Source organism: Channa argus, chromosome 10 (assembly GCF_033026475.1).
Source record: "Channa argus isolate prfri chromosome 10, Channa argus male v1.0, whole genome shotgun sequence".
Classification (NCBI taxonomy): domain Eukaryota; kingdom Metazoa; phylum Chordata; class Actinopteri; order Anabantiformes; family Channidae; genus Channa; species Channa argus.
Window position 1 is genome coordinate 17,304,954 of NC_090206.1, and position 16,448 is coordinate 17,321,401.

The 16,448-nt window shown below is 38.3% G+C and overlaps 3 protein-coding genes across 4 annotated transcripts; all 3 read right to left on the bottom strand.

The window, feature by feature from the left end:
• Nucleotides 1-37: 37 nt before the first annotated feature.
• Nucleotides 38-2,993, bottom strand: cd40lg (CD40 ligand). Its single transcript, XM_067517641.1, has 4 exons — nucleotides 2,793-2,993; nucleotides 2,306-2,333; nucleotides 2,112-2,198; nucleotides 38-2,015 (listed from the first exon to the last, which is right to left on the bottom strand). The coding sequence occupies exons 1-4, from the start codon at nucleotides 2,991-2,993 to the stop codon at nucleotides 1,645-1,647; spliced, it is 687 nt and encodes a 228-aa protein (XP_067373742.1). The 3' UTR covers nucleotides 38-1,644.
• A 2,228-nt stretch (nucleotides 2,994-5,221) lies between these two features.
• tmtops3a (teleost multiple tissue opsin 3a) lies at nucleotides 5,222-9,970 on the bottom strand. The gene is made up of 4 exons (XM_067517640.1): nucleotides 9,486-9,970; nucleotides 8,591-8,919; nucleotides 6,065-6,298; nucleotides 5,222-5,456 (listed from the first exon to the last, which is right to left on the bottom strand). Exons 1-4 carry the CDS (start codon nucleotides 9,847-9,849, stop codon nucleotides 5,232-5,234), a joined length of 1,152 nt encoding a protein of 383 aa, XP_067373741.1. The 5' UTR covers nucleotides 9,850-9,970; the 3' UTR covers nucleotides 5,222-5,231.
• Nucleotides 9,971-12,995: 3,025 nt separating this feature from the next.
• Nucleotides 12,996-16,356, bottom strand: vgll1 (vestigial like family member 1). 2 transcript variants are annotated; one of them, XM_067517643.1, is made up of 4 exons: nucleotides 16,099-16,356; nucleotides 15,054-15,250; nucleotides 14,592-14,957; nucleotides 12,996-14,401 (listed from the first exon to the last, which is right to left on the bottom strand). In XM_067517643.1, exons 2-4 carry the CDS (start codon nucleotides 15,241-15,243, stop codon nucleotides 14,364-14,366), a joined length of 594 nt encoding a protein of 197 aa, XP_067373744.1. In that variant the 5' UTR covers nucleotides 15,244-15,250; nucleotides 16,099-16,356; the 3' UTR covers nucleotides 12,996-14,363. The 2 variants fall into 2 exon arrangements, with proteins under 2 accessions (XP_067373744.1, XP_067373743.1); XM_067517642.1 differs by having other exon boundaries at nucleotides 15,054-15,256; nucleotides 16,099-16,355.
• Between the last annotated feature and the right edge of the window lie 92 nt (nucleotides 16,357-16,448).

Genomic DNA, 16,448 nt, shown 5'->3' on the forward strand with positions numbered 1-16,448 from the left:
GCTTTTCCATGCAGCATTCATCACACGTGTGGTTCAGGAATTTGTAGGTAGTTCAATTTCAGAAAAAGAAAACCCTTTGCAGGATGGAAGGAGTGACTAGAATAGATTACATCCTGTGAGTGTGTGCCACCTCTGCAACTTTACACACCTCCATAGACATTCATACTTTCCATACTGTTCTACTCCACCACGACAGTGACATGCGAAACGCTGCTAGGTTTCTTAATCTCTGAGGTGCTAACTTTAAACTTGCACTGCAGTGCATTTTTCTTTTGATAGCATGGGGGTGGGGGAGAACTTATGAATCTTATAAATTTTGAAAACCTGACATTAGTCACCAAGTAGGTTAGAGTTCCTTGTAACTCATACCTGCAGGAAAAGGTGTGGCCAGGGGTTAAATAAAAAAACTAGGCCAGCATCTTTACTGTGGTTGTGAAATTAACATTTTGCCAAATTTAAATGAATCCCCACACCATATGGTAGTGTTCCAGAGTTTTTCAACAGTATAACAAAATCAACAAGCAAACTATTAAATTTTTCAGCTGTGAAATGCACCACAGTGAGAGTTTGGTCTGCAGTCATTTATGTGCCTACATTTTAAAGTAATTTTAAACATTTTAAAGTAAAGAAAAGGGGGGAAAAAAGATGTAAGGTTACTGTGATAAATTACACAACTCAAACAACTTTCAATGGTTTCATAAATGATTCATATTTCGGAGAAAGGAATGTAAACCAAAGTCTTCCTGGTAGAAAGAACAAATACCAAAAAGTAGAAACACTGAAGGTTGCTTTGGAATATGATTAACAGAAAAATAGCATCTATAGGATTTGTGTAATTTGCACAATCACTGGTCCATACAATAATCGGATGCATACAACAGTCTGAACAGCATACAATTTAATGCATCTATACACAGCTTCTCTGCCTTTGCTTTTTGTGGTTTTAACCAAGATGCATCTATGTTGTGTGGTTTCTTGTGTCCTAGAAATGGAAAACCATAGTGGTACAGGCTGAGCTTGAATGCAAAATGCAGTATTTTAGTTGCTTTTTACAAAATATGAAATTTCAAAGAATCTCATGAAGGATAAGTTATAGGATCTCAAATAAGTACTGTTGGTCATCAACATATTTGCTGTATTAACAATGTTTAAACTTGTATATGTTTACCAGATTCTTAATTCATCTGTTGATTAGAAATTTGGAAGCAGGCAAAGTTGATTCATTTCATACTGCACCCCTTTCCTTACTCAGGGATTTACACAGTATAGCTGTCTAACCCATCATCAAATGTGTTTATCTGGGTATTGTGAGCTAGTAATGTCCTGTCTCCTTCACCTTTAACTAGCTCCTGACATAGGCAGATGCAAGACAAACCGAAGAAAAGAGAATAAATATTTTAGATTAAATATAAAAGTTTGATTTAACAGCTGAAAATCCTTGGTTACATTAATAAATACAAAACAATATAGTCACAAAACTACTTCAAAAACACAAACTAACAGACAACATATGTAATTTAATAAATTATAGTTTAGGAATATAAACTTTGTCTTTGAAGTCCACAAAAATGTTTAGCGATCCAGTGTATTTAAGTGTTCTCAGTAGAATAACATCCCACTCTTCAACTTAGGTCCATGCACTTCTTACAGTTTGTACATCCCAAAGGCTGTGGCCCCTTCTTCATAGTCCACCAGTGAAAGGTCTTGTACCCAGACACTGAGCTGGTTTCCTCTGTCCAGTGTGATCACCTTTCCCTGTGTGGCTGTGCACATTTGAGGGCTCCCACTGCTTCCGTCTAGGTTGCAGTAAGCCGGCATTACAACCTTCTCCGCTCCCGCTTCATTTTTCCTCAGCTTGACTCTGCTGGCCAGTGGGAGCTTAGGGTCACCCTTGGAGAAGGTCACCGTGGAGTAGATGTAGTAGTCACCAGGCTGCTCGATAGTCAACCAACTGTTTTTGTAGTAGTTGATGTTCTTCAGAACTGAGTGCTTAATGTCCCACTGGAGATAACCCGCTGGTGAAATAGAGACAGATGGTATTCATTATTGAGAATATAATTTCTCATGCAGTTTGTAAAGATCGAAAACATGTTCATGTTATAGTTCCTTACATGTAGATTTCTGTGTTGATTTTTCAACCACCATATGTGCCAAGGTATTGTAGAAAGTTTCCTGTTTTTCTGACAAGCGATGAGCAACTGGAGAAGAGAACAAATATCTGGTCAGAATCATTTCTGAAACAATTTTTGTGTGCGACTTATTGTTTAAAATTAGTGAAGCACAGAAATAAGTGAAATGAATGTACCTTGTCCTTCGGTTGAGGAATGTTGTGTCTGTAAAAAACAAACAAAAAAAATTTAAACAAACAAACACTTATACTATGAGAAGACCCTGCTGTGAATTTCACATACCTTTTGTGTGAAAAAGCATTTCCTGTTTGTCAAGCACAGTTTTACTGGCCTGACCAATATGTTTTTACACAGAGCAAATGTCTGTGGGCAGTATGGTTTAACTGCTTTGTGTTACCGTAATAATCCGGCATTGTAATTGAAAGATCCCTTTAATAGTTTTTTTTTAATGTAAACGAAAACCAAATTTTAAGTTTCATTGTGAGATAGTTTTAAATTAAAATGTAAAATACAAGTACAGTAAAATGTTTTAAGTAATTAAAACATTTTACTAGTAAGTAAAATGTTGTAAGTAATTGTTGCATAATTACTGCACCAGTTAAGGCAGACGTTCCAACAACTATTAGGATATCTCAACTATATTTAGTTAAAATATTTTTTTACCATATTGCCATAGTAGTACAGATAGATGAACCCTCCAACAGACAGCAATAAATTCACGAACATGGCCCCAACCAAGAAGCGGATGACAGGCTTGCTGTGGCCTTGTGATGGAAGTGGTGCTGGAATGAGGACCGGCTGGGACCTGTTGAGTCGTGGAGGCACCGGTGGCGGAGCATGGCTGGTGTGGTAAGTGTTGATCATGGTGGAGCAGAGTGGTGAAACCTAGAGAAGCCTGGCGTCCGTGACATCCCATGCGCTTCTGAACTGCTGCTTTCTCAAGCTACTGAGTTTTACTACTAGCTACTTCCTGGAAGTTCTGAACTCACCAACCTGCAGGTCTGTGAGAGATGTGACCTTTGATATGCACGCGTACATACATGTGAAATACCTCAATGCATTTCTTCCTTCCTGTCAGAAATGTGTCCCTAAATGGCACAGGGTGTCAATGTGACAATACACCTATTCATGGAAAATAAAAAAAGTTCTTATTACATGTAAAACTATTAAAAAACTTAAATTAGGTGACACTGCACAGAGCATACAAAAAGGCTTATTGCATGGAAAAGTATTTTGACAGTTTGATGCTAATTTCTGATGCATTGCTTGGTCAAGACAACAGATCACAAATAGCTGATAATGGTGATAACAAATTAGATACGAGTCATACCAGAAGACGGAAATAACACTTTTAATACATGTTTCTGGTATTGAAACATTAACATAATGCTTCAGTGACTAAGAAAAGTTGAGTGACTATGCTGTCCAAAAAGAAGCAGTCAATTTAAACATTTGTTGTGAGCCTAAGTTTCATAATTGTCTTGTTTGCAGGGAAATCGAGAAGAGTCACGCTGGTATGCAAAATTTTTATACCAGTACCAGCCTGCTGAGAGTCTTTGGGATTCATTTCATCTTGAAAATGTCTTTCCAGATACACAATTAAGTCAACAATTTGTGATAACGACCGCAGTATATGTGAAGTTGGCTTGGTTGTGGTAGCACAGTTGACTGGAATGAGTCCCATAAAGTTTTTCATTGCACCCACAAACAGAGATTAGCCAATATGAAACATTTTTTGTGGCATCTTTATCCAGTTAGACAGAGATTTAAAATAAAGCCAAAGGCAATTTAGCAGGTGCTATTGTGTTGTTGAGGTTGTAAGAAGCTTTTGCTCGTGTGAATTTGCAGAAGTATTTATTTGTATTAATTTCTGCAATGTGCCAGGTCAGGTATATGTATATATGTGTGTGTGTGTGTGTGTGTGTGTGTGTGTGTATATATATATATATACACACACACACACACACATATATAGTGTATATCATATGTATATGTATATATACATATATGTAGTTTCTACAAATGTATAGATAAAAGCCTAGAAATGTATTTCTGTAGAAATACATGACACACGAGCCCAAGAAACCAAATAATGCAGTGCAGTGCAAATAATTTTAATATGCATGTGTCTTGTATGTACACAGATGTGCAACTATTATGAGAAGACTGCAAGTTTAGATAATTAACATGTTTTAAGCAGAAATTCTTTGGAAGCAGCTCACAGCTTCCCCTAGTGGTTAAAAATAATCTCAACTTTGAATATTTACAGTCATGAGTAAAAGAAAAGTTAAAAAAAGTAGGTTTTTTTTAAAAATCTTAATTTTTACAAATCTTTCTTCATCATTAATTGTGTAATAGATTTATTAAGGGGGATGCGAACTTTTTTAACCTAGTACAATAACGATGCACAATCAGCTGGTAAATAAAAAAAATACATATAATTAAAAAGTAACTTGATGAAGAAACGTGTACTAGCTAATTGTGCATTAAATTTGTGTTGATAAAAAAAATCTCTGTTTTAGTGTTTTTGCTATTTTAAAATGGGGAGTAATTTTCTGTGACAATATTAAATGTTGATAACAAGATCTAAATTTGTTTTCTATTTTATCTTAACTTGTTACAGACATAATTTGATCATCTCATTAATAATATAAAGCTATATTACTATGAAGTGGTAGACCGGTATATGTGTATGATCAAATGTAGCTTAATTCAATATTACATTGCAATAACTTGTTCTCTGGGATGGTTTGGTTGTTGTTTTTTGCGTAAAAAAGATCAAAGATTAAAAAAAATGGATGACAGGACAAGACTCCCATCTATTAGCGTCTAATGACCATGTGGGGTGACTTCTGTCTATTAGTTGATTTGTAATATTTATCTGGATGAACCTCTGAGTGTAACCTAAAGAACTAGAAGACTGAATCAACCCTGCAGCATCCAAAACATATACTGAAATATTATTAATATACTCAAATGTTCAAGAGTTGGCACTGACGTTGCAAAAGAAAGCACTTTTGTATTTCTGGGCACTTTATATTCTGGTAAATAGTTCCGTAAACAATGCGGGTCCTTTGTCAGATTATAGAATATGGAAAACGTTCATGGATTGTAGCGGACAACAAGAGCGCGGCAGACGTTCATGTGGCTGCAGAGGGCAGCATTTCTGGAGCTGCTGAAGATTTGACTCTCTGAGTCTCTGAGAGCTGCTTGTCTGTGCACCGGGAAAAAGCCTGCAAAGTGTGTCCTTGGAGTTGGGTGCTCCTCTCCGTGAACAGACTGAGGTTCCTCGCTACACGTCATGAAGGCAACGAAGCACCTGTAAAACTGTTTTAAACATAACACAGGATGGTCAGTAACATCTGCAGCAGTGCTACGGTGCTTTATGCTGGGACTCGCTTCTGACATGAACCAGCGGTTTCTTAGTTGGGATTTGCTCGTGCACGTACACTAAAGACCGCACACGTTTTCTTTATTTCTACAGTTCAGTGATGTTATAGGATTTACATAACAATGGTATTTTCGTTCTTAATTGGTCATATATAACGCTCCATGTTTTATATCCACTACTGACACTGAAATTCTATACAACTCGTTTTCTGTCGACTTCCTGCAGCACCGCATTCGCTTCACAACTATAGAAGATTTTGTTAACTTCTGCTCTGCTGCTTTCATATATCGTGTCTGTCTTGATATCGTTGACATTTCTGCTGTTTCTATGTGAGAGTCATTAGTGTGCGCACGGCCCCGCGGTCTCACGCCCTTTAATCAGGAACAACGAGAGCGCGCTTACAACTTAAAAGGACAACAGGACTGTTCACGGTGAAACAATGTTGCCAACAATTTCTGCAGCTTAACAAGTCACCGTGAATCCGACTTCTATTATTCTTAGGACTTTTTAGGAAACAATATAAATATACAAAATCACTTCTCACCTGGTTGTTGAAGAACATGTAGATGACGGGGTTGATGACGGTGCTGAATTTGGCCAGGACGGAGGGCACCACACTGGCCATGGGAGTGACCAGTCCAGACCTACCGAAGCTGGCAATCAGGGCCGTGATCCCGTAGGGCATCCAGCATAACATGTAGCAGGACACCATGGACAACACCATCACCAAAATGTGCTGCTCTCTGCGCTGAGCTGCCAGCAGGTTGATCTTACCCACCTGAAGACATGAAAGCCAAGAGAGAAAAGAGTACAAGTGTTAGCATTGTATTGACATAAATAAAAACCCTGTGGGGATTGGGGAAGATTGGATCCAATTCGGTAGGTAATAGAAAAGGTTTTTCGTGCTCCACACACACGTGCTTTCTGGGTTTTATATTGAAAACCTGTGCATTAGGTTTTTTTGTCCTTATTTCACTTTTCACTTTTAGGATTTTAAAATTTCTGTCTTTGGCGCCCCCCAGTGGTAGGATCAAAACCAAACGAGTAAAAATTATACTAAACAATTCAGCGTTGCTCTTCCATAATGGTGGTTTTAAAAGGAGGAGTACTTTTAATGAGGAAATAGTTAGCTACAGTACATCACTGGAAAGACCTGCAGTGTGATTTATGCATGTTTACTAGAGTAAAATAGTGGGACAGATGCTACTTGTAATGTTATAATAAACATGAATTGTAAAAACTATTATTAATGTTTGGCAGTGACCGTTTGTGGCCACTGCACCAGCACCAGCAGGTTCATTAGGTTTGTCCTGCTGTTTTCTTCTGATGCTTTTTAAATTTAGCTCACATGCTGTATATACCAAGCCGGGGGGGGGTTTGTCTGTTGTGATTGTATTGATTTCACCCACCCGTAGTCACCACTATGTTTAATTTCCACTGTGATGTTCATTGTGCACCCAGTATGTGCCTAGTATGAGCACGATGCCCTATTGAAGAGAAGACCCTGCTCTTTCTGTCAAATCTCTTAGATATTCAATCACACTCCACTTTGTATGGTGGTTGTTCACAACCTTTGCTGCTCTGTCTCCTCAGCCCCCTATTATGTCATAACAAATTTCACAACATTCAATCACCAGTAATATCTGCATGGCTAAACTGTTCTTCTGTTCCTAGTAGTGCCCTGAGGAAAAAAAAAAAAACAAGTAACAAGTCAACTAAATTAGATTTTTTTATTCATTCATATAGTCATTCGTCCATTCTCTGTAACCGCCTGTACTGTGTAGAGTCACAGGGGGGCTGGAGCCTTTCCCAGCTGTCATAGGGCAAGAGGCAAGGTACACCGTGGACAGGTCCTCTAATAATTAAACTGAGTAAATTATTTTAATTTAATTATTGTGTATTTTGTCAGCAAATGTGATAATCGTCAATTACTTAACAATAAATCACCAGACTGTGCTTGAATAGATAGATGAGGCTTCATAAACAGTAAAAATATGTTGCTTATGTGCAGAGAACAAACAATCCAATGTGCTTGATGTACACTGATGCTGTTCATATAAAAGCTATTTCTCCTTCTGACATGTCAGTCAGCTTTAACGACAGAAGGCTGCACACACTGATGACTCTGTTTCTAAGAAAAGCCTAAGATGGGTCCTCTGAGGTGGAAGGTGACACTTGCACAACCGAGCCCCCCATTTGCTGGCAGGGTAATCAAGTCTGCACAACTTTCTCTTTTCTGACTCCCTTAGTTGCACAGAGTTAAAAAAAAATGGACATGCTTACATAATGGAAGGTATCCAATAGGAACTGATTCTTTCTACAATCTAAAAATAACATGGTGATTCATTGATAGGAATAGTATCAGGAAAGTGCATTAAGGGACACCACCAATTTGGAATGCCTTTATTGCCAATTATTGTGTGATTGATAGGTTTATACAAGCCCAAGTGGGGTGGAGATGAGTCACAGGACTCTGGATGTGGGTCATGGCCATTGTGTCCAGCCACATCAAACACAAAGAAAAAGCTACAATCACATCTATTTTGTGAGATAAAAAAGCTACTGACAAGGAGGGAGGAGTGATATATCTAGATATCTAGAACCGAGGGATCCAGTCAAGTTGCCCTTCAGAGTGGTTTTAGTCACAGGAGTAACTGAAAGCACATTGCACACACGTCTCTATATTTAGATTCGACATTTGTTATTTTGGAATGTTCAGTGATTTTTTTCCCAGGGTGTCCACGTATACCAAAATGAGAAATAATGTACCTTACAGTGATCATGAACACAAAACCCACAGATGTTATGGCACTTGTATTATGTGTTTTCATTTTTGTTACACATATTTTCTGTTTCTTTTATATGCGTTGGCATTGCCCTGTTTTGCCCTGTTTGTTTGTTTGGAAAGCACTGTGGAAATCCATTAAACACACTTTAACAGTAAATCCGTGTGTTTTCCTTATAATCAGCAAAAAAGTTTCTTGTCAGTAAGTTGTCAGTTTCACACATCAGGCCAAGTTATATTAAACATCCAGCACTTCCTTTCGAAGAGCGTAACAGATAAACTCACCCTCCTGACTGTGAGTAGGATTCGTCCATAAGAGTAGACCATCAGTAAAAGGGGCAGCAGCAGACAGAAGATGAAGAGGCACAACACGTATGAGATGCTGGTGAGTGAGCGGAGGTGCCACTGTACAGAACAAGTGGTGCCAGGTCCCTCTGGTCCATAGCTGCTCCAACCCAAGAAAGGCGGCAACGTCCAGAGCAAAGAGTAGAGCCACGAACCTCCGACACAGAACCAGGCCTTCCTGAAGTCTGAGATGTCAACCTGAGAGGAATGGAGCACGGCTGTGTAACGCTCATAAGATAGAAGCGACAGAGACACCAGGGACACAATCCCTGAAAAAAGAATACCAAGAAAGGACAAATCATATCAGTCAGTCAACCAATCTTTAGTCTCTACAAGAATACTTCTGTTTTTCCCTCCAGTTGTTCTCTAAACTTAAAGAGACCGTGCTTTCTCAGGAAAAGGTCATCTAACCAAACCTGCTGACCATCACACAAGCAGAGAACAATGAATAAATAATAAGTTTGTGGAGCACCTTCTGTCAATTCTGACAAAACAGAAACAAAGTAAAGCGGATAAGTCAGTTGTTAGTTTTTAAATTAAGCATTTTTGCATGAACATACAGACATTTTTTTAAACATTTACTTCAAGAAAAGATTTAACTCTTATAAAACCTTGGTGCCAATCTGCAGCTCCTCATTAAACAAAAAGCTTAATTGGAAAGTTTTTCTGCTTTTACTGAGACAGGCTCCAAAAAGAACCACCACCCTTAAATAAAATCATCATTGCCTCCACATCTAACCCTTTTATGGCTGACTTCTAACTTGATGAATTACCTTATAGAATAAACACATGTAGGTGGAAAACCACGCATGCACATATCGCACATTTAACTCACCAAAGAGGGAATTGGCGAACCCGTACCACTTGCAGCCGTAGTCTCCTATGAGCCATCTGCCCTGTAGACTTGCTGCAAAACTAAAGGGGGTCCCGAAGACGCACACCAGAATGTCGCTCACACTGATGTTCAAAAGGATGAGATTAATCGGCGTCCAGAGGGAGCGAAACTTTGCAAAGACCACCAGAGCAAGCAGGTTGTTGACGATTCCCGCAATTAAAATGAAGCCGAGGAAAACTGCCACCACCGTGTGACCAGTCCGGCTCAGCCCACCGGGGCCGTGGGACGCCTCGGCGCTGTGGCTGAGCCTGGAGAGGGAGCTGTCTGCGGTGCTGAAATTGTAACCGCGGATGTGGACGACCATAGCAATGAGAGGGATGGAGAAGAGCTGGAAACAGACAGCAGCTCTACGCGTTGTCAGGGCTGGTAAAACAGTTCTTAGAGTGTGAGGAGAGTTGCACACCTTTATTATATCTACCCTCCTCCCTTTCTGTTTTCAACGGCAGATATGGACAAGATTAAATGTTTGAGTGTACAGTCACCACGGTGAACATCAATCTAGTTTTTGAATAGCTTGTGCTAATGTCCTAAATCACTTTCTCCAAAGTCAGAAGGTGTTGGGACTAAAACAGAAAGTAGCTCATTAGCTCTGGGAACACCTGATATAAAACATTCTTATTCTAAATACAACGAATACAACGGACAAAATCATTAACCACTTACTACAGATTCAAGTTGTAACACCGGAATAACTGGGTTTACAACAACAGGTGCCTGATTGTGCAGGTGACAGGTGCAGCTTCAACTCAGTGTATTAAACTTGAAAAATGTCTTTCAATGTGTAAAATTGACTAACTAATCTGTTCTATTGGATTTGTTTCCTTCAATAGTCAGCATTAAACCCACTGGTGGGTACTGATCTCCTGATCAACAAGTCTAACTAAATGTTAAAAGGATGTCGGTCATTGATATTTAATTACATTTAACGTCAACAGAAGTGTTGGGGTGGGGGGTTCTTGAATGACATTTTATCTGCTACTGATTGCATTTCTTGTGGTGCATATGCATTTGACGTTTCTGGTGTCGAGAAACACTAATTGTCAATCTAATTGTTAATCATACGCAGTCATTAATTTCCCAACAGCAGGGTTTTAGAGGGACTGACGTCATTCTGGTATTTAATGCCGTCACGCCAGGAGAGATCAGTGAATCTCAGTAAATCACTCGCTATGGTCAGTGGTATCAGTGGAGTTCACACACACCTAATGTCCTTTTTGTACTTTGCCGTCAGCATCACTTGTTAAACAGCCAGTGAGTCACCACTACAGACACAATTACTTCATCTCTCCATCCAACCTGCCTCCCAATATGCACATTAAACCAGCAAGATTATGCCTGACACAAGGGATGAAATGGGATTATGGTTTTAAGTCTGCATGTCTGCTGAAAGCCTGCCCTGCCTCCAGCAGAAATGTAGTGTGTCTGCTGTTCCTCCTCCACACCTCCTCCCAAAAACATACTAGAAAGGTTCATATATTATTAACAATGTAGCCTCTCCACTCCATAGCTGCTACAGCTTCTTTTATACCTGTTTCACACATATTGACTCCATGTTAGTTATAAAACACAACTCGTGTTCTCCCTTAAATCAGTCCGGGATGGAAATATAGATTTCCTAATGTCATAATTGTTTCTTTGTGATTAATTATCTTTATGAAGAAGCCTGGAGCAATTCTAAAGACTCTGCACCTTTCAAATGAATACTATTGAGCTGACAAATAAGTAGTGGGCGGAGATTGTTTGTCCAATTGACAGAAAGAGTGGAGTGAAGCTTTAACATCTGAAGAAGACAGCTAGTTGCCTGATGAGCAGGGCTTCCTCCAGCAGCCTTTCATAACTAAAGAGAGGAAATTTAATCCATTAGAGTCTTCATCTTACAAATTCAATCACTGTATATGCAGTATATCCTAAATGTTGCATGATTTTGCTGATAAAAACAGACACGTGTGGTTTCTTCACTGTTCATGTTCTCACAGGTTTGAGGGTTGTTATTTCCCCCTGGTCAGCTCTTCTGACATAGGAACCTGAGAATCCTGTTTGGGGGAAGCAAAAAGGGATGAGTTGTGCAGTCTGCCATATGTACATTGTGTACAAGTCTTTAAATGCAAAGTCAGCCAATAGTGTGAGTTAAAGAACATAAGAGAGCAGGTGAGGCTAAAGGGAATTAGTTGTATCTCTTCTACATAACCACACACTGTGTCCATTTATAAACTGATTTTGTTTGACAAGAAGAGAGGAAATAAAACACAAATCCATTGTCAAGGGTTTTGCATGTGAGGAAATAAATTCCACAACCAGTGTACATTTATACCACTCAGGTTTGCAACCTTTCTATAAAAACATCATTACATGTCTATCTGCAGCATGTGAGAAGAATACTATAGCAGCTTACTGAGGGTATTTTTGTGCAAAGATTATTTTATATCCACTCACAATGAAAGTAAGTGAGAGGAGAGATAAATGAAAGAACTGTAAAAATAAAATGACTTCTTCCAAATAGCAGCAGAGTTAATAAAACACAGAGGTAGAGGAGATCAGTTTTAGTGTTGAGCAGAAAAACATGTTCTGTTTAGAGCCATATATAGCAGTTAATCACTGTGTGAAATAAAAGTAGTGTGTTTAGTATGTTTCTAGTTTGGTCAGATGACAAATTAACTCAGGAATCATAACGACATTGAAACCCAGTGGAAGTTTGTACTTTTGTCCACACACTGCTGTTTGTGTCACAGTTTAAAAACAAACCAACAAAAGTACTAGAATGCTGCAAAACACAGAGTGAATAATGTCATTACCCAAATCATCCTTTCTCTAGTTTTTTTGTTCAAGTTCCAAAGTTTCATTCAGCTTTGATGTAACATCACAACATTTGGATTTGGAGAAGAAGGTTATGTTCCTAAAAGAAAAAAAAAATCCATATCTCATAATCATGGCTTCATATCTCATAATTACGAGTAAGGTTTCATATTTACAATATGGATCTGAATATGATAATTATGGCATAAGGTTAAGGTGTTCGTGAATCATCACTATTTTAGAAGACGGCCATTATGGGGCCACCTGGTTTAATTAGCTTTTATTTCTTCCATGGTGGTGGGTGAGACAATAGAAGATATTATGAGCAATTAGTGTTGGTAATAATGTTAAACAGTGTATCCTCAAAGAAAAAGCAGCTTCTGTGTAGACTCTATTGAGGCTCCTCTTAGCCAGACGCTTTCTGCTGAATTAACTGTCCATTCAAAATTTCACTGTCTGAGTTACTCTCTAATGAAGCTGTAATGGGTTTGCTACATAGATGCCACACTGCTGCAGATATCTATTCAAATAATCACAAAGAAAGAAAAAAATATGACAGACATAGCATGAAAAATGCTCATTAAAAAGAGCTCAGTGTTGATTACATCTGCAAAACATAAAAGGAGTGCTCGAAATAATACGGACAAATGTGCGGTGTAGCAAAGTCATCATTTAATATCATCTTTTTATTTTAATTCAAGTTGTTTTTAGTAAATTTTCACAATTTCTGTTTTCATTTCAGGATTTTATTTCAAGTTTGCAGTTTGTCCCAAAGACTGTTTTATAATACAATGTTATTTTTATTATTAATGTTTGTCCTCAAATGAGGACAAAAACAGAACAGAAGGTCTAAGATTATTCATCGCTCTATGTCCCATTTGTTTATTTAATATTGAACAACTTCCACAGTGTGAAGAAGAAGAGTTAAAGTTAAAGAAATACTTTAGTACTTTAAGTATCAATTGTAAACATACTGCGTTAGAGTAATTAAATTTTTACATATACAGATTTTTTTACACATTTACATTGACTATACTGTAATCTGTAGTAATATTTTTATTGTATCATATATATATATAATAATAGTTTTAAAACTGTATTAGTTAACATTTACTACTAGGTAAATAATATCAACATGTAGTATTTCCTTCAGATATGTTGCCTTCAGTATAAAATAGCATAAATTGGAAACATAAAAGTACAAATTTGACAAAATTATACTTAAATTCTGTACCTGAGTAAAAGTTTTTTTTTATTTCTGCAACTCATTATGCCTTTATATCTATGTAGATAAAACAAAAAAACTGCATAAAGAAAGTAATCTTGCCTTTAGGTGTCACTGTTGTTCACTTTGTGCAGTTTGTTGCGTGAAAGCCACTGAATGTGTCTCTTGTTACTGTAACTGTATCTGACCTCAACTCAAATTTGTCTCTTTAGATATTTATTTGGGCTTATACACGATTCCATTTTTTTACAGTAAACAACACTTTAAAGAGATTACAGAAAATACATCATTAACACAACATCCCTATCCTTCATTTTTTAACTCATTTGGATATATAAAAATATTCTCAGAATAATTAAGACTCATCCTGCAGACAGATATTAACATCAGTATTTTTACACTCAAATAGTTCACAATGTTCACACTTTAACCTAATACTGGTCTATTTACTAGTGTAGGCCCTCTAAGAGACCTGCCAGATAAAGGCACCAACTCTGGGAGCAACGACCTACACAGAGCAACATAGATCTAGAGGAGGAATGCCAGAGTTGAAGAACAGGTTAGTCAGAGGTTGTTAAAGTTGGTACATACTCATGTATTGAGGTCATGTCAGTGAAAAATTAAAAGAGAGGGGCAGGGAATGTATCTGTTGCTGTTTCGTCTGTGTGTGTTCTCAAATGACAGGTGCCTGTTTGACGAGAACATATCTGATAGAAACCCGTATGGAAAGAAAGTCAAGTTGTTTTACAGAGCCACAGGTTTTTTTTTTCTCTGCAGATCCAATCTTTCTCTTGCTCTCTTCAGTACCAGTACAAGTCCTTCTTGTCCAGATGTCGTTCTGACAGAGACAAGGCACAGTGTCAGTGATTACTAAGCGGCTCTAATTTAACAGCATCAGATAGTAGTTTGTAAAAATGAACTGATTATTCATTTTCTGTTCACGTATTGTATACAAAAGGTGCTTGATTTGTTCTTTTGCTGCCAGTGAAGTTTTTGAAGGTATTATTGTACTACAACTACTGACTTACCGTGTTCAAACCCTACTGCATTTAGAGAGTCGGTGGACTCCCTAAAATCTCGCGGCACCGTCCAGTTGGGAAGCATTTCTGGCTTGGAGCTGGAGGCCATGCTGGGTCCCATCTCACCTTGGTCAGTGTGCAGTAGGTTGAGCAAGGACGTAGCATATTGCTGTCCAGTTACACCCAGCCCATCTGGGGGAAGGGGGCATGCAATGGATGGAAACCCTGGGCTCTCTACAGCTCTTGGAGCGAGTGAGTGCCATGGGCTGGGAGCCTCATCTGAGGGACTAAAGGAGAGGAGGCGTCCTGCCTGAGGAAGGACCTGTGGGTCTCTGTAAGAGTCAACAGCACTGGCCTGACAGGGCCTGGCGTCCTCTAGAGGAGAGAGAGGAAGAGCCTGCAGTGAGGACGAATGGGACTATTTTGTTGCTGTCATGCTAAATCAGTACCATGTTGAGTTTGTGTGCTCACCAGATTTATAGGTTTTGCGGACTTTCTTTGGTTTTGCTTTTGGAGTCTTGGCCTGGCAGACTCTGCTGAGAGCCCGGGAGAAGTGAGCATCCACCATGCTGTTGATGTCACCCTGGAAGTAAGTCAGGATGACATACTGAGAATGCTCCTCCACCCTCACAGCTATCGGACTGTCTGTTCTCTCCTCCATGGGTCAGCTGCAACTAAAAAGAGTATAGATCAATATTTATGCAATTGCGACATGTTTAATATTTCCTCTGTATTGGCATTGAATATTCATCATTTTTATAATTGTTAAAATTGTAACTTTAACGTTTCAGTTTTATTTATATTCTTGGCATTGAAGCATGTAATTACACTCCACCTGGTCTATTACTTTTCACATTTTGTTTGTGAAAACACACCATTATTTTTAATTTTAGCAACCAATTTAAATGTTCTTCATTGTTTTTAAAAAGACTTATTGAACCAAACTCTTTTTAAATTGTGTAGTTTCCATCCGTTTGTAGGATTTACTAAATGTCAATTGCCCTGGATCATTTATATCATGGACTGCTGACGTAGCTTTGAAGCAGGAAACAGCTCACACAAGTAAAAGAGAATGCGTGTGAAGTGCCCCTTTCATTTTAGGAACCATTTTATACTCACACAACATGGAAACCTGTGTACTGGTAAATTATGTTAGAGCAAATATAGTACATTGTGTTACAGCTACAGTAAGTAAAAAAAAGCATTTCTATTAAATTATATTTAATCAGCTCAGAGATTAGCAGTGGCATCTGGCTAAATATACAATCAGCCACAAATACAACAAATATCATGTGAGTTTGTGAAAATAAAGCAACTAAAATACAGTTTGAATATCAACCTGTATAACTGAACTCCACACGTATGTGAATGAGTGGACCTGACGTCACAAAGTACTGTTTGCAAAAATCTATTACAGAAAACCTCTATGAACATTTTCGCCAACTTGTGAAGAAGGCACTAAACCAAAGCACCACTAGTTTGAACACATTTGCATTTTAAGAAACCTTCTTCTTACCTGACCTGATGATCGACCAAAGATGGCCAGGGATCGTGCATTGACTAGATGATCAAAGCAAAGATGAAAAGCAGCCAAAATACCTTGAAACAGTATCAGTAGGCTTCAGTTTAAACGCTCAAGTCATCGGCTATATTCTAAAAACAACACAAAACAATGCTAGTTATCCTTATGTTCGTCCTCTACAGACAAAACGTTTTGCTTCCAGATCTGCAGTTTCTTGATCTGCTGAGCTCGGAAGGTGTGTGATCCTTCATGAACACAGACAGCTATGTGCAGAATGTCATCCTTCAAGTTCCTCCAGAACCTGACTGCCACCTATTAAAACATTCCTCAGCCACGCAGTCAAA